We start from the raw sequence: 24,935 nt of genomic DNA, 5'->3' as shown, positions 1-24,935 counted from the left end.
ACTCTGGCAAAGCATTTTGGCCCAGGCAGTTATGGATTTCTCCACTCAGGTGGAGGCGAAGCTGGGGCAGAGGGAGGCACTTGTCGCCTTGAAGGCCGATTTGGTCAATGACTCAATCTGCCTGTCTGTAGCATCCTTAAGAGACGCACCGTCCGGCAGAGACAGAACTGTTTTGGAGGACAGGCGAGAGACCAGCAGATCCACCTTAGAGGACTCTGCCCATTTGGAGACAAGATCTGGACTAGAGGGATATAGAATGTCCAGCTGTTTCCTTCCCGGAAAGTGCTTTTCGGAATGTTCCCAATGTTTGGCTATAGTAGCCTCAAACTCCTTGTGATTTGGAAAGGTCCAGGAGGGACGTTTAATACGTTTGAATGAAACGGAGTCGTCCTGAGCAGGCGCCTCGTCCTCTTTTAGTTTAAAAGTTTGAATAATAGCCGAGATAAGGATATCTACCATGTCCTGCATCCTGGAAGCCTGGTCTGTATCTGAGTCAGACCTGGACTGAGAATCCACATCCGACCCAAAGTCCGTCTCCGAGGAGGGGGACTGGGGAGAGAGGAGCATTCTGGATGCTGCTGAGGGGCCCTGTGAATTGGATGAGGACCTAGACAGAGCCCTCTTCCTACGTCTTTTACCAGATCTGTCCCTGTGAGGGTGGTGCGTGCGAATCACCGTGAGAGGCGCTCAGAGCACTGGTGGCGGCAGATAGATGTGGAAGACGTTCTAGGACCTGGACCAGGGACTGGAATACTTTAGTCAGGTTAGAGACCGACTTGTGACATAGCAACAGCCCAGTCTGGATGGAGGGGTGTGCTCTCATCCCAGGCATTAGAGTGCTACTTTCGGGCAAACATGGTGGAAGGACTACAGGATGGACAGAAAGGGGATGGTTGACCTGAAGGCCACTTTCTCTTACAGCTGGCGCATGCGTAATGAATGACCGTAGGCTTAGGACAAGAAGCCCGTGCAGGGTTGGGCATAAGTAGAGCCTGGGCGATACAGCAGAAGGATTCTATATAGTGAAGGTAATACAGCACTCCTCTGCAGTATAGTGGTAGAGGCCAGGAAGTGGAAGAGAGCAGAGCCTACCTGGAACCAGTGAGAAGTCAGTTGAAGAACGCTGGTTAGCAGTGTCCCCCGTGTCGGAAGTCCGCAGGAAGATGAGGAGGAAGTTCGCAAGTGAAGACCCTGCAGAAGCACGGGGTCCAAGATGGATGCTGGCCACGCGATGAGCTGATGCGAACGGTGGGCATGACTAAGGTGCCGAGCTGCCAGGCGGATGATTGACTGTCCGCCGAGGGGAGGCCTGGCCAGGCCGGAGGAACTGCCGCTCAGTACAAAGTGAAAGCGCCCGTCCCCTGTAATTGGATGACCGGCCGGGGGCGTGTACTGGAAGAGGAGGCTGCAATAGGATGAAAAAAAAAATGGCACCTAGAATGAGTGCGCAGAGCGGGGAGGCGTGTCCGAAAAAAGGCCGGCAGATGAAAGCGAAAGCTGAGGGCTTGATAGGCTGTCCAGACAGGAGAATGGCCGGAGTGCGGCAAGGCGCTTGTATAATACAGTGTCTCCGTAAAGTCATGGTGCACTTTTGACCAGTCACTGGAAAGCAACAATATACGAGAGAAATGTGAAATCTGCTCCAAATAAGAGAAAAACTCTCCCAGTTTCATACCTATTCAGTGCAGTTTGATGTGGGCTCCATTTGTTGCCCTACAAACGTCCAAATGATAGTGAAATTCTTGCCACTCTCGAGTAAGGACGTCTGGTGTAACAGAGCGAACATGTGTGGTTTGGAGGCTTGCCAGGGAAAGGAGCCATGCGTAGCTGCAGGGCGACAGAAGGGAACCTACATACCTGCCAGTTGTCTTCGGCTCCTCTTCAGAGATGAGGATGGCATCAGGAGCCTTCGGGTGAAACATGGTCGCTGGGAACAAAGATCCTCCTTCCCACACAGTTCCCGGCACCAACCCCTTACTAGAAGGGGGATGGGGGAGGCCACCGCTGGTGACCACCGTCTTCCTCTCAGCCCTCTCCAAGGAGATGGGTGAGGAGGGGATAAGGCAAAGGACCGGCCACCGGGAATCACCATGAAACACCAGTAAAGGTGACAGGGAATAAGGTCCTGCCTGCGGGTCTGAGAGTGGGCGATGTGGGTGACACCACATTGCTCTCTCAGTCGCATAAGTGTGGGAAAACAGGGTGAGAAATTACACCTTTTTACCCTGAAGATGAAAAAACTGAAAAACTAAGTGAAAAGATTAATACCACAACGAGATACCTGAAAGGAAAACTGCGGATCTGGGATCAGATCCTCCTACAGACACAGCTTAAAACTGGGGAGCATTGTGCCTGTCGGTGGGTGTATACTGGTGGGGGAGGCGCTATTTTCCTTTTTTCTGCTTAGTGTCAGCTTCCTAGTGGCAGCACACACCCATGGTTACCTGTGTCCCCCAGTGAAGCGATAAAGAAATTGGCATTTGCACGATGTATGCAGTCATTTTCAGGGTTTGCCCATCACAGCCATTTCTTAAAGGGGTTCCTTGAGAATGTGATCGAAATTGTCACACTCACATATTTCACACTGCAGCCTCAAACACTGGTTTATAAAAGAGCATGGAACAGTGAAACTAAAAGCCTGTTCTACTCAGTCAGGTGAGGAGGATTTTCTTCTCCAACACCTATGCTGTATGGCTGAGTTATGCTTGTTCAAAATGCAGCTCTTCTGACAAATCGAGAAATGTCTCAGGCTGTGATTCTTGAGGCTGCAATCCATCCTGACATCTGAAGAGGATAGGTTGTAGCTTGAAATATGTGCAATGACATTTTTACCAAATTCTCAGAGAACCTACATATAAAGGCTATGTGCCCACGTTGCAGAAATGCTGGGGAAAGGTCCACAGCATTTCCGCAACTCCCCGCCGCGGGTGAAACGCAAGTAGAATTCGCATGCGTTTTCCCACAAAACACAAGCGTTTTTAGCTTGCAGAATGCTAGCGCTTTTCCAAGTGATTTGAAGCATCGCTTGGAAAAGTGATTGACAGGTGTCTCCTCTCCTCCAGACCCTGGGTACCATCCGCACATGAAGCGCCCACTTTACGCATGGTGGGCAAAGCCACATGCGTAAAGTGAGTGTTTCAATGCAATCCTATGGCGGCGGAATCTCCGCGATTCCGCAGAAATAAAGGACATGCTGCGGATTTTACCGCTATGCGATTCAGCAGCGGTAAAACCCGCAGCATGGGCACAGCAACTGAGGAATCCCATAGGATTGCATGGGAATGCGTTTAAGCGTTTCCGCAGCGGCAAAAACGCAGCGGAAACGCTTAAAAAAACGCAACGTGGGCACACAGCCAAAGGTTTTGTACAAGCAGAATGTATTGATGCCTCATTAACAGTATAGTCATCAATATGACATTGCTGCGGTCTGACACCCAGCATGCTCTCGTTCATTTAAATAGAAGCTGTTCTGCAGTAGCCGCATGTGGCCTCCACACATTGAATAGCCCAGTTTGACGCACTTACATGAGATGAATACCAGACCAATTTTCATCAGACGGGTGGGTGTGTTTGGATTCTTGCCCAGACAAACCCTTTAACTTTTAAAGAGACCTTTTATGACATCCACAGATGCTTAGAACAAGGAGCCACAAATTCTTCTCAGCAGGATAAATGTGTGGTCATTCTTTAATACAGATTAACTGAACCATCAGAAGCATCCAAATGCTTATTACTTGGCAGTTTCCGACACCAGTTATCGCTATGGAGAACAACGGTGCATACTCAACCTGGCCTCCTTCCAAAAAGGTGGATTTGAGCTCCCTTGTTTTAAATGATAGGCATCCTAAAGGGAGGACAACTTCAGATCTCATCATTGTAACCTATCAATGACTTACAAAGAGTTAAGCAAGTGAAAATTTAGTACCACTAGCAAATGACCATTCTGACATCTACGTGAACATATTTCTACCTAAAAAGTGATGACAATTTGTATTTAATAAAAGACATTGCATTCTGCCCTTCACAGGAAACAGGTGAGATCTATGGTGATCCATACCATTACGCCCACCTATCATATCATACTCCCACCTTTTGCCTCGCTGATTTCGTCCACGGCCACGATCCATATGTCCTCCACGTCCACGTCCCTTCTGAAAGTTTCTGCGGTTATTTGATCGACTTTCGTTTCCAGACAATGAACTGCTTTCAGAGTCTGAATGAGAATCACTGAACAAAAAAAACCAAAACATCCAAATGTGTTAAATGGTAAAACATTACAGAGAAATTAAAGGGAAGGTGCCAACAAAAACATTTTTTTTTCGGCAACTGAAAAAATGTAAAGAATTAAGGTTTACATTTTCTTAAAAAATATTATTTGTTTATAATTCAGTAAAATATGAAAAATTATTTTAAAAGATTTGGTATTTCCACTTTTAAACACTAGGGGGAGCAGCTACTGAAATTTGACAAAAACCTAGTGTACAACTAGCTCACATTACTGCCCTGAAGTAAATATGGGCTGAATCTGCTGACATGGGTGTGATGTTGCTAAGGGATAAGAGAGGATGACATCTAGTAACAGTGAGCAACCATTTTGTTGGCGACTGCAAAGTTACTGACAGTCAACGAGGATGGCAGCAAGGATTCTGTTAGTTGCTGCTGCTCGCTGTATCACACAGACATGCAGGGAAAGGAGGAGTGCATAGGAGGGAGAGAGACCCATGGGGAGAGACAAGCAAGGGGGAAATGAGTGCATAGGAGGTAGAGAGACCAGGCACAGGGGGATGGAGGGCACACATGGGGAGTGACCAGACACAGTCGGGATAGAGCACACATGGGGAGAGACCAGGCACAGGGTGATGGAGAGCACACATAGGGAGAGACCAGGCACAGAGGGATGAGCAAACGGGGGATAGAGAGCACAAATGGGGAGAGACCAGGCACAGGGAGATGAACACTCGGGGGATAGAGAGCACACATGAGGAGAGACCAGGCACAGAGGGATGAGCACACGGGGGATAGAGCACACATGGGGAGAGACCAGGCACAGGGGGATGAGCACTCGGGGGATAGAGAGCACATATGGGGACAGAGAACAGGCACAGGGGGATGAACACATGGGGGATAGAGAGCACACATGAGGAGAGACCAGGCACAAGGGGTGAACACACATGGGGATAAGCACACGTGGGGACAGAGAACAGGCACAGGGGGATAGAGAGCATACATGTAGAGACAGACCAGCCACAGTCAGGATAGAGGGCAAACATGGGGAGAGAGACCAGGCGCAGGGGGTTGGAGAGCACACGGGGGGGGGAGAGATAGAGACCAGGCAAGGGGGTGAATATCATACATGGGGAGAGAGACCAGGCACAAGGGGATGAGCACCCGGGGGAGGACGGACGAGGCACAAGGGGATGAGCACCCGGGGGGGGGGGGGGGGGAGACAGACCAGGCACAAGGGGATGAGCACCGGGGGGGGGGGGGGGGGGGTATAGACCAGGCACGAGGGTTGAGATAATACATGGGGAGAGAGACCAGACACGGGGATGGAGAGCACACATGGGGAGAGACCAGGCACAGAGGGATGAGCACACGGGGGATAGAAAGACCAGCCACAGGGGTGGAGATCATACATAGGGGGAGAGACCAGGCACAGGGGATAATAATAATAATAATAATAAATTTTATTTTTATAGCGCCGACATATTCCGCAGCACTTTACATTTCAGAGGGGATTTGTACAGACAATAGACATTACAGCATAACAATAATCACATACAGTAGATTATAACAAATACCAAGAGTGAGGGCCCTGCTCGCAAGCTTACAGTCTATGAGGAAAGAGGTAGACACGAAAGGTGGGTGGTAACAGTTGCCCTGATTGTATGGACCAGCCATGGAGATGGAGAGCACACATGGGGATGAGAACACGGGGGATAGAGAGACCAGGCACGGGGGTGGAGATCATACATGGGGAGAGACCAGGCACAGGGGGATGAGAACACAGGGGATAGAGACCAGGCATGGGGGGTGGAGATCATACATGGGGAGAGCGACCAGGCACGGGGGTGGAGATCATACATGGGGAGAGAGACCAGGGACAGGGGGATGGAGAGCACAGATGGGGAGAGAGACCAGGCACAGAGGGTGGAGAACACACATTGGGAGAGAGACAAGGCACAGGGGGATGGCAGTGACATTACTACTTGTGGAGTAGATATGTTATTACACTCTGCTATCCACCCCTTTCCTCGCTGGGCTCTGGGCGATCAGCACCATTAGGGTATGAGCTACACGGCTCAGTAGTATCACACAGGAGAGGATTAGATACACAGCTCAGCAGACCGTATCACAGGATAGGATTAGATACACGGCTCAGTAGCATCACACAGGAGAGGATTGGATACTGACTGCTGAGCAGTATATCTAATCCTGTGCTATGTGACACTGACTGCTGAGCTGTGTATCACATAGCATAGGATTAGATACACGGCTCAGCAGACAGTGTGTGCAGCTGTCAGAGCAGAGGATCTCACCACCTGTAATGTGAGACCCGGCTGTGCAGAGCTGCTGATACATTGTAACACAACTGCCTCACTGCTCCGTCGGCATGCTGCTCCTCTCCTCACCCCCAGTCCTGAACTCTCCAGTCTCCTATAAAAGCACGGCTCACATTGAGCCCATAAGTTATAGGGGGAAAGTGGAGCTCACAGTATACACTGTGGGCTCCAATAAGAGGACGCCGGTCTCCTCCCTCTGCTGTGATGTGGACAGCTCAGGGGGCGTGCCCAGATCACAGCAGGGAGCTGCTCAATACAAGTTATAGAGTCGGCAGCCGACTGCTGTCTATGTCCAGGGCAACCATATTTGAGTGTCTCTTATACTCCTGCAAAGCAAAATGGCAGCGCCCAGTGGCTGTAAAAATAAGTATTAAAGTTAAAAATTTTTATTTTGTATTAAAATTTATATAAATAATCATTTTTAATACAAAAGTTAAATTGGGGCACCTTCCCTTTAAAACCATGCAGACAAAAAAAAAAAAAAGGATTTTTGGTTGGTTACCGTATAATCTGCTTCTCTATTGCTTCACTGGGGGGACACAGGAACCATTGGTGTATGCTGCTGCCACTAGGAGGCTGACACTATGCACAAAAAAATTAGCTCCTCCTCTGCAGTATACACCCCACCCACTGGCATTAGACTAATCAGTTAGTGAGAAAGCAGTAGGAGAATCAACAAGATACACAGAAAAAAGACAATTCAAACTGTAAAAATATAACAAAAAAGAGGGAGGGTGCTGTGTCCCCGCCAATGAAGGCTCTGAGAAACAGATTTTACGGTAATCAACCAAAAATCCTGTTTTCTCTATCGCTGCATTGGGGGACACAGGAACCATGGGACATCCCAAAGCAGTCCCTGGGGAGTGAACAGCAAAAACTCCATTCAGGTCGGAGAACTCACCACTGCCGCCTGCAAGACCCTTCTGTCTAGGCTGGCATCCGACAAAGCGTAGGTGTGGATCCTATAAAATTTGGCGAACGTGTGAATAGAAGACCAGGATATCGCTTTGCAACGTTGCAGAGCGGATGCCCTATGGTGCACCGCACAGGAGATGTCCAATGCCCGGGTACAGTGAGCCTTAATCCCAGGGGGAGGCACTCTGTTCTTGACCCAGAAAGCCTATAAAATTGCCTTTCTGATCCGGCAAGCAAACGTAGTCTTGGATGCCAGCAGGCCTCTTCACGCATCTTCTGGAATTACGAAAAGAGAGTCCGCCTTCCTAAAGGGGGCGGTCCTAGACAGATAGACCCTCTCAGCTTTGACCAGGTCTAGCTTGTTCAGTGAATGCTCCAGAGGATGAGTTGAAGCAGGACAAAAGGAAGGAACGACAATATCCTCATTTAGGTGAAAGCCGGACACCACCTTGGGAAGGAAGGTAGAGGCCGCAAAACCACCTTATCCTTATGAAGAACCAAGAAAGGACAGCGACAGGAATGAGCCACCAATTCCGAGACACGCCTAATGGAGGTGATGGCTTCAAGAAACGCCACCTTCCAAGACAGAAAGGACAGAGAGAACTCTCGGAGAGGTTTAAAGGGAGAACTCCTAAGGGCCTCCAGAACTAGATTGAGGTCTCAGGTGTGCACGGGTGTCCGGTACGGGGGAGCCACATGCGCTACCCCTTGAAGAAAAGTTCTGACCTGAGAACGTGAGGATAATTCCCTGGAAAAGGATAAAAAAAAGGGCTGAAACCTGGCCCTTTAGTGAACTAAGAGCATGACCAGCGTCAAGTCCTGCCTGAAGAACCGCCAAAATGGGAGTGAAAAGGACATAGGCGGGATGTGATTAGACACACCAGAATGAAATAGGCTTTCCAAGTCCGATAATAGACCTTGGAAGATGGCTTCCTAGCCTGGATCATGGCGTGAGTCACCCAATCTGAAAACCCGGAAGCTCTCAGAACCGCAGTTTCAACAGCCATGCCATTAAAATGAGCAACCGAGAATTCTGGTGGCAGATCGGTCCTTGGGACAGAACATCGGGTTTGTCTGGGAGCCTCCAGGGGTCGTCCGCAAGAAGATTGACGATCTCTGCAAACCAAGACCTACAGGGCTAATCCGATGCAATCAGAATGACCGACACCCCTTCCGCCTTGATCTTCTTCAACAGCCTGGGAAGAAGGGGGAGGGGAAAATAAAAAAAAAAAACAGATAGGGAAGAGCAATCTGTGACCAGGGAATCCACCAGAGCACCACGAGAGGATGGCGGGACCTGAACACGAACTGTGGAACCTTCCTGAGGGACGCCATGAGGTCCACATCCGGAGTTCCCCATCGAAAGCAAATCTGATGGAAGACTTCCGGATGCAGGGACCACTATCCCACCGCGAGACTCTGGCAGCTGAGAAAGTCGGCGGCCCAATTGCCCACACCGGGGCTATGTACTGCAGATATTTCCGGAACCGTCACATCTGCCCAGAGAATCTCAGATACCTCAGCCATCGCCAAGGGGCTCCGAGTCCCTCCCTGGTGATTGATATATGCCACCGCAGTGGCATTGCCCATCTGAACTCGGATTGGCAGACCCCTGAGAAGCCTTTCCCAGTGACGGAGGGACAGAAGAATGGCCCTTAACTCAAGGATGTTGATCGGCAGAGAGGATTCATCTGCCGACCACTGTCTCTGGACAGTCAGGTTGCAAAAGACCACACCCCCGCCAAGAAGGCTGGCGTCCATCGTCACCACCTGCTAGTGAATGGGAAGAAAGGACTGACCCTGGAACATGAGGGGATGACAACCAACAATTGAGAGATCGTTTGACTCGGGACCATCCTTCCCAGGACCATCATGACTGAGCGGAAAGATGGAAGCTGAGGGCCCAGTAGAGAGCGAACGCCCTGCTAAAGGATTGCTCTCTTCGGGAAGAAAAACCGTTGTCTGGCGAGTGTTGAACAGCATGCCTAGAAAAATGAGGCGCTGATTTGGAACAAGGCACGACTTTGCGCTGTTGACTAGCCATCCGAAATGGGACAGGGTGTCGAGAACGATGGTCACTTTCCTGCTCATGAGAAAAAGACAGAGCCTTGATCAGGATGTCGTCGAGGTACGGGATGAACACTAGGCCTCTGAACCGCAGAATGGCCATTAACGCTGACATGATTTTTGTGAAAACCCTGGGAGCGGATGCGAGCCCGAACGGCAGGGCCACAAACTGGAAATGGTGCTGCTGTACCGCAAAACGCAGGAATCTATGATGCCCTGGGAAGATAGGGACATGGAGATAGGTGTCCTGGATGTCTATGGAGCACAGGAACTTCTGTGCCTCCATGGAAGCAAATACTGAACGAAGGGACTCCACCCTGAAATGCCGCAGTCGAATGCTTTTGTTCAGTAACTTTAGATCCAGGATACATTGAACCGAGCCGTGCTAATTCAGTACCACAAATAGGTTTGGATAAAATCCTGGGAAATGTTCCTGGTCTGGAACGGGAACAATGACCCCTCAACTGATTAAAGTGGCAATGGACACAAAGAAACCCGGAAACAGACAAGCATTTCTTGGAGGACCGGATTCGAAGAATCGATCTCAGGACCGAGAAACAAAATCTGTTTTGTATCCTAAGGATACAAACTCTCTGACCCATGTGTCCTCCACTGAAAAGTGCCAGATGTCTCTGAAAAACTGGAGACGTCCGCCCAGCCTGGGAGATTCCCTGGGATCTTGAGATAGGTCATGCGGAGGAAGACCTGCCAAGTTTAGGCCTGGCAGATATACCCTGCACAATACGGGGACGCCAGGAGGGGGTGGGTTTAAAGGAAGTACTTTTCCTATCCTGGTGAGCATGTGGCCTGTTGGTGGGAAAAATCCTCCGTCGCTGCGAAACGACCAAAACTGCCCCTTCAGAGGAGGCCGGCGAGGTTTGGACTGAGGAAGGATGAACTCGTCCCCCCCGGTAGCCTCCTTAATAATGTGGTCCAAATCGGAGCCAAACAGATGGGAACCCTGGAAAGGCAAGCTGGTAAGGGATTTCTTTGAAGAGAAGTTCGCTTGCCAGGCCTTAAGCCAAATAGTCAGACGGATGGCCACAATATTGCTGAACGCCTGAAGCGACGTCCCTGCATGAGAAATCTGGTCCACGAGGTTGGCCAATTCCTCCGGTCGAGCTGCAGCAAGAATGCCCTAACAAAGTTGTTTAGTCCATGCAGCTATGGACTTTGACACCCAAGTAGAGGCAAAGACCGGGCACAATGTAAGAAGTGGCCGCTTCAAAGGCTGACTTTGCGAAAGATCTTATGATCCTGTCATTGGAGTCCTTGAGGGATGCTCCATTTGTAAGCGGGACGACCGTGTTGGTGGACAGTCTGGAAACTGGAGGGTCCACAGTTGGAGAGGCTGTCCAGTTATCAGTGAGCTCAGAGAAGGGATATGGGATGCAGAGGCACCTCCCTCTTTGGAAGCATCTGGTCGGGTACTCCCTTTCCCTGTCAAGTATCTCCACAAATTCTTTAGGTGGGGCAAAGGCCTTGAGAGCTGGCTTCGACCGTCCAAACAAAACCATCTGTTCTGCGGGTTCCATAGAGGTATACTTAATGTTAAAGGTCTGGTTGACCAACACAATGAGGCTCTGGAAAACGTTTCTCATATTAGAGGCTTGGTCAGAATCCAGGTCTGAGTCATTCTCTGATAGGCGAGGCGGTTTCAGATTCACTGACTCGGCAGAGGACGATAGGGAAGAGGCAGGCCGTCAGCGAGAGACCAGTGGAAGAGATGGAGTGGGAAGAGGACCTAGAACAACACGCCTGCCTGGATCTCTTACGGCCTATGTTGGAAGGCACAGCTGGCGAGTCCTTAGACCCACTAGCAATGGCGGAGGCCAGAAGGCGACACCAAGGTGAGGTCCGCCACGGACTGACAGACGAAGCCCACATTGGGATAGGGTCAAGGCTCTCTCCTGGGGCATAAGGGGGCTCCTGGGTGGTGGGCACAAGGGGAGTTGCTGTAGTCTTGAAAGAGGAGAGGACAGACCTGAAGGGAGCTTGCATATACACGAAGAGCAAACAAAGTGTCTGATAAGAGCAGAGGAAGAAGAAGAGGGAGCAGGAGGACGAAAACGCTCTCCTTTAGGATTAGGCATGAGGAGCAGACCCACTAACTGATGCCAGAATGTTAGGGGACAAGAAGAGAATGCAGAGGAAAGTGTCAGTCTGCAGAGCAGAGCTACTCACAGTAAGATGCAGTTGTCCTGTAGTCTGCTTACAGGCTGTAGAGAGCAGCAGTGCGATAATAGGCAGAGAAGATGCAGGTCCTGCAGGGAAAAGTCACCATCCGGATCCACAAGCCGGAAAATAGCGACCACAAGGAGGATGCAAGGAACCAGCAGAGTTAAGCATGCGCTGAAGAAGGGTAGGCGACCGCTGAAGGAAAAAAAGCCTGCTCTCGGAGGCTGGAAGAAGGGGGTGGAGCTAACCGCCAGGTCCGGGAGGAGAAAGATAGCGACGACTGCAGAGCTTGTATGATGAAGCCGGGAGGAGTAGGCAAAGCTAACAGCCAGGGGCAGGAAGAGGAAGTGTGTAATCGACGGGCGGGAGAAAAGCCCGCTCAAGTGCTGAGAAGGGGCATAGCAAACGCCGAGACTAGGCCCAAGGGAATCCAGGACCTAGAGTAAAATCAGTGACCGCCGGAACAGGGGGGAGCGCTAAAAGCGCAGTAAACGGTAACCCAGTGCCGCAATCCATAGGGTAACAAAGGGTAACAGCTACATATTGATCTCAAAAGGACCACAATGCCTAAGGCCCTAGAAATAAAATGAGGGTTTGGGAGAAAATACTCACCATCTTACTTCTGTCTTCATCCCTTGTTCTTTCTATCTTCTTTTTTACTTGAATCCTTATGTGGAACTTCTCCTCGTCGCCTCTGTAAGGAACCTGGGGAAGAGGGAAAAAGATGTACCTCTCCATCCTGGAAAAATGTCAAGACATCAGAAATTCCTTTATTGAGGGATGTCCATGTCTTCTAAAACCGACAGACTCTGGTGGACAAGTGGGTAGGAGACGGGGGCCAGGATCGAATCCAGATCTAAACACTCTTTCGTGTTGGGGTCCTGCCGATTAGATATATGAGGATACTGGAAGGCAGTACACGCCGTACTCGGTCTCTACGTGGGAGTACAGTTGTGACTGTTCACACTGTATTCCTCCAGAGGTAGGAGAAGATCCATCTGAAAATAGGACATTACTGGAAAACCCCAAAAACAGAGGTAGATATGGGTCTAGTGTCAGCAACATACACCCATGGTTCCTGTGTCATCCAATGAAGAAATAGAGAAATTTACAATTTCATCATCGTTTGTTACCTGCGACGGTATCGTCTGTGTGGGGACCGTGAAGATGACCTTGATCTTGACCTTGAGCCAGTGCTTGAAGAAGAACTGGTGTCTTTCATGAAAACATTCCTGTTTCCAAACCTTGTAGGAAAGCTGCCACCGCGTCCCCTTAGTGTACTAGTATTGTTATGGACTCCGCCACGTGAGGACTGTGTGACAGTAATGGTGCTGCCAAGAGAAGACTGCAAAGTACTTTGCTCCCAGCGCTTTTTCTTTGGGCTTCCTTTTGCACTTTCCTTGCTTAAAACAATAAGACATTAAAAAAAAGGCTTTAACAAAAAAAAAACCAAACACATTTCCCTCTAAATCTAGTTCATGATTACAGACTGTTCAGAGTCTTTGTGATATTCAAGATGATCATTTCTAAAGTCTAATCTCTCAAAATGGTCCAAAAGAGGAAAGGGGAAAAAAAAAAAAAAAAAAAAAAAAAAAATTGTGCTCACTTACAAAACTCTTGCCATAACCCTGCTTGTGGCTCCAGTCAGTCTCTCCTCCGCCACAGACAAAACATGAAGGCTGCAGTCAATCAGGCAGCTGATTGACTGACGCATTCATGCCGTAAGAGGAAACCGAGTTACTGAAGGGAGAAAGGCAGCAGTGTGGCAGGACAGGAAAAAAAAATGTTTGAAGAGCCCATGTTCTTTTTTGTTTTTACACCCCTTAGTTGCATTTTTAATATTTAAAATAAAACGTGTTGGATAGCCACATAACACATACCATGGCAAAGGCTCTCTACTCCAATCAATGGTATAAGCTGATCCATCTTGCAATCTGGCCTGCAAGACTTCTTTTAGCAGCTTTTCTGTTCGATCTTTGTCTTCCTCACTTTCACATGCGGTAAAGCAGCGTTGGACGTATTCCTTCATAGCTGGAGGCCAATCTTCAGGCTTAGATGAACTATTACTGCAAAAATATAAAAAAAAAACAAAAATACATTAGAAATACTTCAGTTTCTTATAAACAGCCCTGGTTTAGCTATCACTAGCAGAAGGGTAAAGTAATAGCACCTTTCACAAAAGAGAACCAAAATATTCACCTGTGCTCCTGGCTTTTCTCTGCTTGCTGCTGCTGTAACATGTGGTGGTGCATGCGTGCCTGCTGCGACATGCCAGTATAGTTATTGTGTTGCTCATTAGGTGAAAAGTTCTGATTGGACATTACAAGTGGACGCTTCTGAATATTAAACTTCAGACCACCAGCTCCTGGAGCCTCTATTAAAATAGAAAGAGCAAAATATGAAATTCCACAATATCTCACAGCTGTTACTAACATAAAATCAGATCATATCCAAATGAACCAATAGCTGCTCAAAATGAGGGCAGAAGCTTTTTACGGGATGTGTGTTCTTGTATACATCATGTAATATATAAACAAAGCATAACACAATAATAATTCATGGAAAGCTATGACACTGGGGGGCGTTTTCAGCCCATGACCAGCTCTATGGTAGGACAGAAGCCGCAACTTACGCTTCATTCGGTTCCATAGTTGATGGCCTTTCTTTGATTTGGGGCTGTTGTTGTAGGAATGCTGATTGTAGCTGTTGGCGTTACTGGATGGATGCTGGGGTGAGAGCTGGTTGCCTCCTCCTGTGTTTTGCGGACAGGACTGTGACAAATTATGGCTGACATGTTGGTGATGTGGTGAAGTTTGGTTAGCAGAGGACGACGCTTGAGACTGGATATTCGAGTAAGGAATCCCATCTTCTAGACCAGGAACACCGGGCTGGAAACATGAATGTAATGAATATTAATAATTTGACAAAAAAAGCAGCAGGTTAAAAGGGGGTTTTACAATTCTGTAAAGCTCCTCTTCCCCGGCTGAGCTTTACTCACCTTCCTCGGGTCCAGTGTAAGGAGTCTCCACTGCTGCATCTGGTGTCTGCAGCGCTTACGCCATATTGTCAACGCTGCAGCCAATCAGTGAGCTCAGAGCCACTGCGCGGCTTGTGTCGTCACCTCTGGCAGAGCCACGGAGATGTTGGCTGCAGAGTTGTCATCACTTTCTGCAATGATGGCGTCACAACAGACACAGAGCAGAGACAGGATTCAGCGCTGGACCTGGAGAGGTTGAGCTAAGGGTAGTTTTCTGCTTTTTTTTTTTTTTAAAAACAAACTGCAGTCAAGAAACTTGGCTATTCTAAAACCGTAAAGTTCATTAATTATATATCCGGACTCTCTTAAGAGAATGGCAAGGTAATACCCTAATCACTTATCACGTGATTTCCAAATTCGATCCAGGCCAATATACAGGATAGGCTGTAAATGTATGAGTCACTTGTCGGTGGTCCCACCCGAGACACTACTAATCACCAGAAAGAAGGCAACATGTCATCTCTCTGAACGGGGCAGTGGTCCAATTCCATATCTAAGGGTGTGACTTAGGCAGTGTGCACACGCTGCGGATTTTGCTGCGGTTCCGCAGCGGTTTTGGCCGCTGCGGACCCGCCGCAGTTTTTTCTGCGGTGTACAGTACCATGATTCCCTATGGGAATCAAAAACCGCAGTGCAGACGGTGCGGAATTTTCCACGGTTTTCAATCCGCAGAAAGAATTGACATGTCAATTCTTTCTGCGGATTCCCCTGCGGTTTGCCATCTCCTCCATTGAGGAGATGAAAAACCGCAGGGCAAAACCGCAGAGCAATCCGCAGGTCTTTTGACCTGCGGTTTCACCTGCGGATTTTACAAAATCCGCGCGGATGAATCCGCACCTAATCCGCAGCGTGTGCACACAGCCTAAGATAGCCAAGCGCTGTTCACTGCTACCATGCCTATAGATAGCAAATGGATCAGCAATTTTCTCTCCATTCAAAAACATACAGCATTATCATTGCCATGGTCTGGGTCCAAGAGGTGGAAACCAGATGATCACACATTGACCAACAATCTGGTAGAGATGTTAAGTATTGCTCATGATCCAATCCCATTAATGTATTACACAACTGATAATCACCGGCACCACCAAATAAATAACCAGGGATACCTGACTGAGATTCCCCTGGTGTAGTCCAGCTTGCTGATTCTGCGATCCTTGGTAACTACCAGACATCCCATACTGACCGGAAGCATTGTATCCACCATATACATTCTGCTACAAAATGCAAAGAAATATGTTAACCATATGCTTCAGATTATAAATCCAACTCAATTTAAAAGGACTAAAATAGATTGCGTTGGTCCAAAATAGCAAAGATTAAGCAATATATACAAAGACTTGTGTGCCTTGTTCTTTGTGGTATTTTACATCCCAGCCCATCATATTTTGAAAGATTTCTTTACATACCATGGACATCAGCAATCGAAAAGACCCACTCATCTATCCAAGCCCCAAAAAAGGTAATTTTTATGCCACTAGAACCTCTTAATGCATGAAGGTGAACAGAAATCTGATACCTACCATGGGGTAATAGTAGTTGTAAGCATATGGATAATTGTACTGTGAATACCACTGATAATACTGTTGCATCGCTGCATCATTTGGTAATGCTGAATACTGCAAAAGAGGAAACAAAATAAATAGTATAAATAGTAAAAAAAAAAAAAAAAAAGTTTGGACTTCATACAATGTACATAAGTGTCAGCAGTACATTCTGTTTACACAGTCAGACAACTGTCAACCCGCGAAAAGGTGTGTTTTGGTTTAGCAATGTTGCCGTTGAGATCTTGGTGATCAGGGCAATGGTTTTGCTCAACAGAAAGATTGACAACCTGTGGTTCAGTGCTCTAGGGGGCACATGCCAGATCTCTGAGGGATACGAGCCCTATTCTCCTGCTATGCTTTTAATAGATAGCTCTTCCGTTTGATAACAGAACTGGGGCACGTTAACTGAATTTGTTCAAGTACAGGGTGTCTATAGGGTGAACCAAATATACTCATATAGCATAGAGTCACGTGTAGTACCTTTCATTAACAAACCAGTCCCCTACTATTAGATTACCTGTGCATTAGCTTGCCCATCACTTGATCCTTTTGTGGTACTCGCTTTACTTATGTTTGCCAGTGCTTGCCGTGCCTTCTCCCACTCAGGATTTTCCTGCATTGGGGTTTCTAAACTGCCATCTCTACCTCCATTGTACTGCTGAACCCTGTGTATAAGATTGAAAAAATTTTAATATAAATGTTAACTATATATCTATAGGATGTCAATATTACTTAGTAACAGAGGAAACCCACCATTCAGGATTCAGTTGGTCTGCGAGGTTAGACATTGCAGCGTTCAAGTGTTGCCTGTTGGTAGAAAATTGAACAGAAGTTTAAAATGTGCAAATGTACCGTATATAGAGCTGTATACACACAGCAATATCTGTGTATGGAAAGAGGAGGGATACAGTCACCACACAAGGCGAATAAAAGTTCTCTCCTTACTGCAGGATAGATTATGACTTACTGACAACTTTCCCAATGACGAGCCCCCACCAATCATTAGAACAGGGAACTTTTGTCCCAGTTACAATATCTAGCGACAGGTCAGATGCTCAATCTCTGACTGCACCGTTCATTCTTTAATGGGGCTTCTGGGAAAAAAAAAAAAAAACTAGTGCAAGTGCATGTGGAGCTGTGGGCAAGCATGTACACGATTGCCCCATTGTACAGGGGATAAAAGCTACCCATTTTTCTGATTGGTGCGAGTGCCAGTGGTCAGACCCCTACAGGAGATGGGTGATAAATTGGTTTTTAATGTGCAGCGTTTCTTCCGTACAGATTCTAAAGCTCCCCTCACACATAGCGATCTCACTAGCGAGATCGCTGCTGAGTCACAAGTTTTATGACGCAACAGCGATCTCACTAGCGAGATCGCTGTGTGTGACACTGACCAGCGACCGGCCCCCCTGCCGGTTATTGCTGTTCGTCCTGGAATAGCCAGGACATTTTTTTGATCGCTGGTCTCCCGCTGGCCAGCACGCATCGCTGCGTGTGACAGGCGGGACACCAGCGATTAGAAACCCAATGAGTACCTTGGTTACCAGCTCCCTGCATCAGCGCACTGGTAACTAAGATAAAACGCAGGGTTTCTAAGCACCAGGCGGTGCTTAGAAACCCGATGTGTACCTTAGTTACCAGAGCGCTGATGCAGGGAGCTGGTAACCAAGGTACACATTGGGTTTCTAAGTGACGCACGCCCCTTAGAAACCCGATGTGTACCTTGGTTACCAGCTCCCTGCATCAGCGCGCTGGTAACTAAAGTACACAGCGACGCCACGCCACGCGCTCGGCGGCGCTGATCGCTGGTGAAGCTGCCTGTTTGACAGCTCACCAGCAATCATGTAGCGACACACCAGCGATCCTGACAAGTTGATATCGTTGTCGGGATCGCTGGTGAGTCGCTATGTGTGACGGGGGCCTTACAGCAGGAGGTCCAGAGAACGTATCCAAAAATTGACAGCAAATGCCCAGAAGTTCATTACAATATTTATAATATTTTGTTGTTCTTAAGGGACTTTACTGTGCAGAAAAAAGTAAAACAAGGAGCTGACTATAAAATTTCACTGCTCCTTTTAAAAGGTGATATTTCTTAATGGAGGAATATTGTAATTCAAAAGTGTTTGCCCGAGTATTGGAGAAACCCTTTAACTTCAGTATGAGCATCACTTCTCTGCTCTCAGTTGTGTCCTCCATCAACGCCGTTAATGTTCTGTGAAGACTGCAGTTGATCAGTGGGGGTCTCAGTGTTCATGTCAGGGGAATATTATATATACATATATACAGTACCTGTTTAGTGTGCATTCATACATTTTTGTTAAATGTCCAAGTGTTTTTTTTTATTTTTAAATCAGACAGTACTAGGACCCATAGTGTCACAAATTCATTCACACAGAAACAAAAAGCAGGGAGCACAGCAGTAATATGAATTGGGTGAAACTAGTCTAGTGCAAACAAACAAAAAAAAGGGGGGAGGGTCAGGTGAAGCTATTATTGATCAGCGATATATGTGGGGGCTTTTTTCTCTACCATGCTACTTATTCACCTAATCTATGCGGCTGCTTTTTGTTGGTAGGTCTCTATTGTGTGCCCAATAGGTCCTTGTTTCCCGCATAGGAGCGCTTCATTATTATTCTTACCTACGTGTTGTACAACTTCACATACCTGCCTTATCTTATGGGATTTAATTGAATTAGGCCGTACTTCCTTTTCTGATTACTATTTCTTAAGGCCCCGTCACACTAAGCGACTTACCAGCGATCCCGACACCGATATCAAGGTGTCAGGATCGCTAGTAAAGCCCCCGTTACACACTGCGATATCGCTAGCAATATCGCTGTAAAGTCACCGATTTTGTGACGTTACAGCGATATTGCTAGCGATATCGCTGCATGTGATACTTACCTCCGACCCGCTCCCCCGCTGGTTATCGCTGATCGCGCGAGAAGCTGCTGGACCATTCCTCGTCGTCCACTTCCTGCGGCGCTTCCTGCTGTGACGACGAGCGACGCGTGGAGCCGGGAGGGAGGACGCAGGATCGCCGCGTCTGACAGGTAAGTAGCCACCCCCATCCCCAGCGATGTCGCTAGTGAGATCTGCCTGAGTGGCAGCTCACTAGCGACCACCTAGCGATTCACCAGCGATCCTGACCGCGTCATATCGCTGGTCGGGATCGCTGGTGAGTCGCTAGGTGTAACGGTACCCTAAGTCGTTATGTGATCGCTGGTGAGCTGTGACACAGACAGCTTCACCAGCGATCAGCACAGCGATGCCGAGCGCCCGGCATCGCTGGCCATCGCTGTAAAAAAATAGAATCAAAATGAAAAATATAGTTATTCTCACCTTCCGACGACGCGTTCAGCCATCCTGCCTCTCTCCACGCTCCGGTCCCAGTGATCCTTTGCACGAATGACCGCGAGATGTCACGGTCTCGAGGGATAACAAAGTCTCGCGGTCATTCTTGCAAAGGATCACTGGGACCGGAGTATGGAGAGAGGCAGGATGGCTGAACGGGACGTCGGAAGGTGAGAATAACTATTTTTTTTTATTATTTTTTTTTACACCTGATCGCTGGTCTCCCACCTGTCACACACAGCGATGAGTGCTGGCCAGCGGGAGACCAGCGACCAAAGAAATGTCCAGAGGTTTCATCCAGCGATCCCGGCAGGGGGGCCGCTCGCTGATCGCTGTCACACACAGCGTTCTCGCTGTTACTTCACAAAAGTTGTGACTCAGCAGCGATCTTGCTACCGAGATCGCTTAGTGAGACGGGGCCTTTATGATTGTCTGGTGTGGAGTTTATTTTTAGGCAGGGCTGTGGAGTCGGTAAGTCAAGCCTCTGACTCCACAATTTCCATGACACCGATTCCACCGAAATTGGCTCTGACTCCACGACTTGGTTCGTAAGCCAAACCTCCGACTCCTCAATTTCCATGACACCGACTCTATAGCCCGGTTTTTAGGATTACTTATCCATACCCTGATTTGCAGTTTGTATACTTTTTGTACTTCAAGATAAAAAACACTTCACAGATATTCTAAAAGGGAACCTGTCTCCAGGTTCGGCTGATATCAGATGCAGCCACCGCCTCTCAGGGCTTTTCTATAGCGTTCTATACCCGGGGGGGGGTGGTCCGGGTGCGGCACCTCCCATCTTCTTATGATTGCTGCCCTCCAGCTTGCTTCATGGCTCGCCGGCATCACGCTCCTGCGCAGGAGTACTTATCTGCCCTGTTGAGGGCACAACAAAGTACTGCAGTGCGCAGGCGCCGGAAAAGGTCAGAGAGGCCCAGCGCCTGCGCACTGCAGTACTTTGCTGTGCCCTCAGCAGGGCAGATAAGTACTCCTGCGCCGCAGCACGATGCTGGGGACCATGAAGCAAGCTGGAGGGCGGCATCACAAGATGGGTGGCGCCGGACCTGCAAGACCAATCAGTCCAGAAATCCCCCCCCCCCCCCCCCCCCCCGCGAGTATAATAAAACTTATTTTTCTTATCTTTTAGGTCAGATCGGGGGCTTATTTACAGCATTATAGAACGCTATAGACGAGCCCTGAAAGGCAGTGGCCGTATCTTATATTGGCCAAATCTGGTGACAGGTTTGCTTTAAATAAACTTTATTAATATACATTTCATTATCCCGTGTGCACTATAGAATTTTCCTGTGTAGCTTTTATCTCTTTCTTCATGAGACCACAGCTCTGAGAATGACATCGGTGAAACTCGGGGCATATGTGAATGCAGCTAAGCGTTTTAGTGAGGGTTCAGGCGAGCGATGGGGGGGCTTCTGAGGGTTCAGGCGGATTAGGGGAGAATGAGGGACAGGCGGGAGGTAAATGGGGGTACGGGAAAGATGGACAGGCGGGAGGTAAGTGGGGGTACGGGAAAGATGGACAGGCGGGAGATAAGGGGAGTACGGGAAAGATGGGGAGGCGGGAGATAAGGGGAGTACGGGAAAGATGGGGCAGATGTCCCACAAATCATGATTTAAGGTGCATAACGGGGCCCTGAGCCCTCGGCCACACCTGGGGAGCACAGAAGCCCCCTAATCACTAGCAGTCACATGCGCAGTGCACCATGAGGGGACGCCCGCACTGTCAGGGCTGGAGGAAGAAAGAGAAACAAGTCCTTCTACCGGACCCCATGTCCCGCTCAGCCGCCACCGTCCGCACACGGCCACGGCCGTTACCTCAGCCAGGCCGCTCATGCAGAAGCCTGGTGTGCTCCGCCCTCGTACTCCTTCACCACGTCCGAAGTCTCGTCCGTCCTGGTCTTCACCTCCGCTGTCGCCTGAAGCGTTTGGCGCGGGTTATGGTTTCTTCCCTTCTGAACAGCGGCTTATTTTTTTTTTCGTTCTAGTCCGAATCTCAGAGATGGCTCCTACAAGCACAAAATGGCGGCCGCAAACCGCCCGTCTTCCGGACGTAACTGCTCCCCCCGCCCTGTTCTACTTCCGGGAGCCGTAGTCATCGTTTTTTACCTCTACTTCCGGTTTATCGCCATTATCCAATCAGAACGAGTTTTCTTAGACTTGTTTATCTGTTTTTTGATTGGCTACAGTCATTGAATGCCTGTAATAGCTCCTCCAATCACGACGTGGGTGTTTGGCGTGTGACGTAGACTTCTGCGTAGTCCTAAATGTGTCGCCTAGATGGTGCCGCCATGTTGGTGGGTTGTGTAAACAGGTGATGGATTTGCTGCTGCTTTCCAGTTGCTATGAATGCAGCCTGTATTCCCAGCTGCCTCCTGACAGGACTGTCTCAGGACACCCTGGTTCTGCAGTCAGTCCTGGCTCCTAGTCTCTGTGGGTACAGGGGCCACACAGGCTCAGTGGACCCTTTCTTCACTTTTGATTTTTCCTCTTTCGCAACTTTTTGAACAATGGTCATTTTGGGGTCTTGAGCTTTTATTCATGGAAAGTGACACCCCCCCCCAAATAAAAAAATAGCAATTATTTTACCTTTTTAATATTTCTCTTCCCTCCATGTGATAATTTGAGGAATGATAATACCAAATATTTTAATTTGTATGAATTTATTGTCAGGTTTTATGTATTTGAAAAAATAAAGTACTGTGCCCTCCCCTCAGTTATTTCTGTTGTGAACCTAAGGCTGAGTGCACACGGACTTTTTAGCCCTGCGGATTTTTCCGCGCAGAATTGAAGAAATCCATTTTTCCTGCGGATTTCTTCCTTTTTTCTTGCGGTTTTCCCCTGCGGATTTAGAGAATGGAGCAGGTGGAAAACCGCACAAAAGAAGTGACATGCTGCATATTTTGAACCACAAGAAAACCGCGCGGAAAAATCCGCAGTGTCTGCACAGCGTTTTTTTTTCTATTGATTAACATGCTACTGTACATCACAATGCGGATATGCAGCATTTCTGCGCGGTAAAATCCGCTGCGGATCCGCTGGAAATCTGCATCGTGTGCACATGGCCTAAGATGTAAAATATACCAAGAAAAATCCATCTGGTGCATGAATAATACCTGTGAACATAGAGGAACAAATAACAAACCATAATTACCACTAATCAAAGTAAAGGGGCCCTACAACTCCATTCTAATGATCAGTATAATTATTGTTTGCAGTTTTTACTCAATGTAGATATAGGACCGCATAAAAATGATTAAGGTTATGGGTATACATGGGTGCAGAAGGAATTATGACATTCCTATTCGTGTGAGCACAAGCCTCCCATGCTTCTTATGAAGAGAGTCCCTTAGGACCGTCAAAAGTACCTGTATATGGATATATTCACCGGGATGGCCAGTTATTGCATCCCTCACCCCGACGTGTGTTTCGCCCCCAGCTTCTTCCTGGGGCATGTAGTGGTGTAACTAGAGTTGCAAAATATACTGTAACATTAATCACGTTAAAACTCTCAAAAATACCTAAAATTAGTTTAAGGTGTGTGTTTGATTATATACAAAATCGGTAAGGGTAACCAATAAATTGATAGGAAAGGGAACTATCAAACCCTAGAATTCTTTATGGTGTCCCTACCTGTCAGCGAAGGCTTGGGATATGGGATATTAGACATAGATTTGTTGGATTTAAGGCTTCTTACGTATGCAAGATAAGTACTAACTAGATGAGCGAACGTGCTGGGATAAGGTGTTATCTGAGCATGCTCGGGTGCTAACCAACTGTTTTCGGCGTGCTCGAAAACTATGTTCGCGTCCCCACAGCTGCATGTCTCGCAGCTGTTAGACAGCCGCAAACCTTGCAGGATTGATTGCTTGCTTGTTATGCAATCCCTGCATGCGTTGCGGCTGTCAAACAGCTACGGGGACTCAAATATATATTTCGAGCATGCCAAAGAGTCTCGGTTAGGACCCGAGCATGCTCAGATAACACCTTATCCCAGCACATGGATCTTCTCGTCATTATGCTGGTGATGTGCATAAGATTAACGTTAGTTAGGATGCGTTTTGGATTCAGTGTATATACTGTATATTTCCATGTACATGTTCTATGATCACTTTGTGTATGTAATACTGTGGGGATGAGGCATTATTCCTCTTTGGTTTACAAGATCTGGTTGATATTGATATACAGTGCCATGCAAAAGTATTCGACCCCCTGGAACTTTTCAACCTTTTCCCACATATCATGCTTCAAACATAAAGATACCAAATGTAAATTTTTGGTGAAGAATCAACAAGTGGGACACAATTGTGAAGTTGAACAAAATTTATTGGTAGTTTAAAATTTTTGTGGAAATTCAAAAAATGAAAAGTGGGGCGTGCAATATTATTCGGCCCCTCTACTTTCAGTGCAGTAAACTCACTCCAGAAGTTCATTGTGGATCTCTGAATGATCCAATGTCCTAAATGATTAACAATGATAAATATAATCCACCTGTGTGTAATCAAGTCTCCGTATAAATGCACCTGCTCTGTGACAGTCTCAGGGTTCTGTTTGAAGCACAGAGAGCATCATGAAGACCAAGGAACACAATAGGCAGGTCCGTGATACTGTTGTGGAGAAGTTTAAAGCTGGATTTGGATACAAAATGATTTCCAAAACTTTAACCCCTTAACGACCGCCGATACGCCTTTTAACGGCGGTAATTAAGGGTACTAAAACCACAGCGCCGTTAATTCACGGCGCTGTGATTTAAGTGAATAGCGCCCCCCAGTGTCGGATTTTCTCCGGGGTCTCGGCTGCCAGGGGTAGCCGAGACCCCAGAGAACATGAATCGGTCGGTTTTTACCGACCCCCCGCTTTTGCGATCGCCGTTATTAACCCTATAACGGCGACCGCAAAAAAAAAAAAGCCGCGATTTTACATTTAATTTCTCTCTCCTCTGATGTGATCGCACATCAGAGGAGAGAGAAATAGGGTCCCCGATCCCCCCCCGGTACCTCTCCGTGGCCCTCCGTCCCCTCCCGGTGGTCCCACGTCCCGCCGGCATCCTCCGATGGGCACCGCCATCTTGAAAATGGCGGGCGCATGCGCAGTGCGCCCGCCGGGAATCTGCCGGCTCCGGCTGGCAGATTCCATTCATTATTTTGATCACTATGATAAATGATCATAGTGATCAAAATAAAAAAAATAGTACATAACCCCCCCGTTTATCACTCCCTTATATAGGCCAATATAATGAAATAAAGAAAATATTTTTTTT

At 47.9% G+C, this 24,935-nt stretch overlaps 1 protein-coding gene across 2 annotated transcripts in view; it reads right to left on the bottom strand.

Annotated features, from left to right (window-relative positions):
* LENG8 (leukocyte receptor cluster member 8) overlaps nucleotides 1–21,808 on the bottom strand; it is a 42,700-nt gene extending 20,892 nt beyond the window's left edge. The window contains exons 1-10 of one of the 2 annotated variants that reach the window (XM_073571019.1): nucleotides 21,785–21,808; nucleotides 17,061–17,114; nucleotides 16,825–16,972; nucleotides 16,284–16,379; nucleotides 15,870–15,977; nucleotides 14,356–14,611; nucleotides 13,923–14,097; nucleotides 13,604–13,789; nucleotides 12,857–13,126; nucleotides 4,090–4,227 (exon numbers count right to left, since the gene is read on the bottom strand). In XM_073571019.1, the coding sequence (XP_073427120.1) occupies nucleotides 4,090–4,227; nucleotides 12,857–13,126; nucleotides 13,604–13,789; nucleotides 13,923–14,097; nucleotides 14,356–14,611; nucleotides 15,870–15,977; nucleotides 16,284–16,379; nucleotides 16,825–16,972; nucleotides 17,061–17,095 (1,412 nt within the window). In that variant the 5' untranslated portion in view covers nucleotides 17,096–17,114; nucleotides 21,785–21,808. The other variant, XM_073571017.1, reaches the window with a different exon arrangement.
* Nucleotides 21,809–24,935: the final 3,127 nt, after the last annotated feature.

Source organism: Dendrobates tinctorius, unplaced genomic scaffold, assembly GCF_039654945.1.
Source record: "Dendrobates tinctorius isolate UK_male_01 unplaced genomic scaffold, ASM3965494v1 ptg000028l, whole genome shotgun sequence".
In the NCBI taxonomy this organism is placed as follows: Eukaryota; Metazoa; Chordata; class Amphibia; order Anura; family Dendrobatidae; genus Dendrobates; species Dendrobates tinctorius.
Note: the sequence above shows the minus strand (reverse complement) of the source record. Positions and strands in the feature narration are given on the sequence as shown.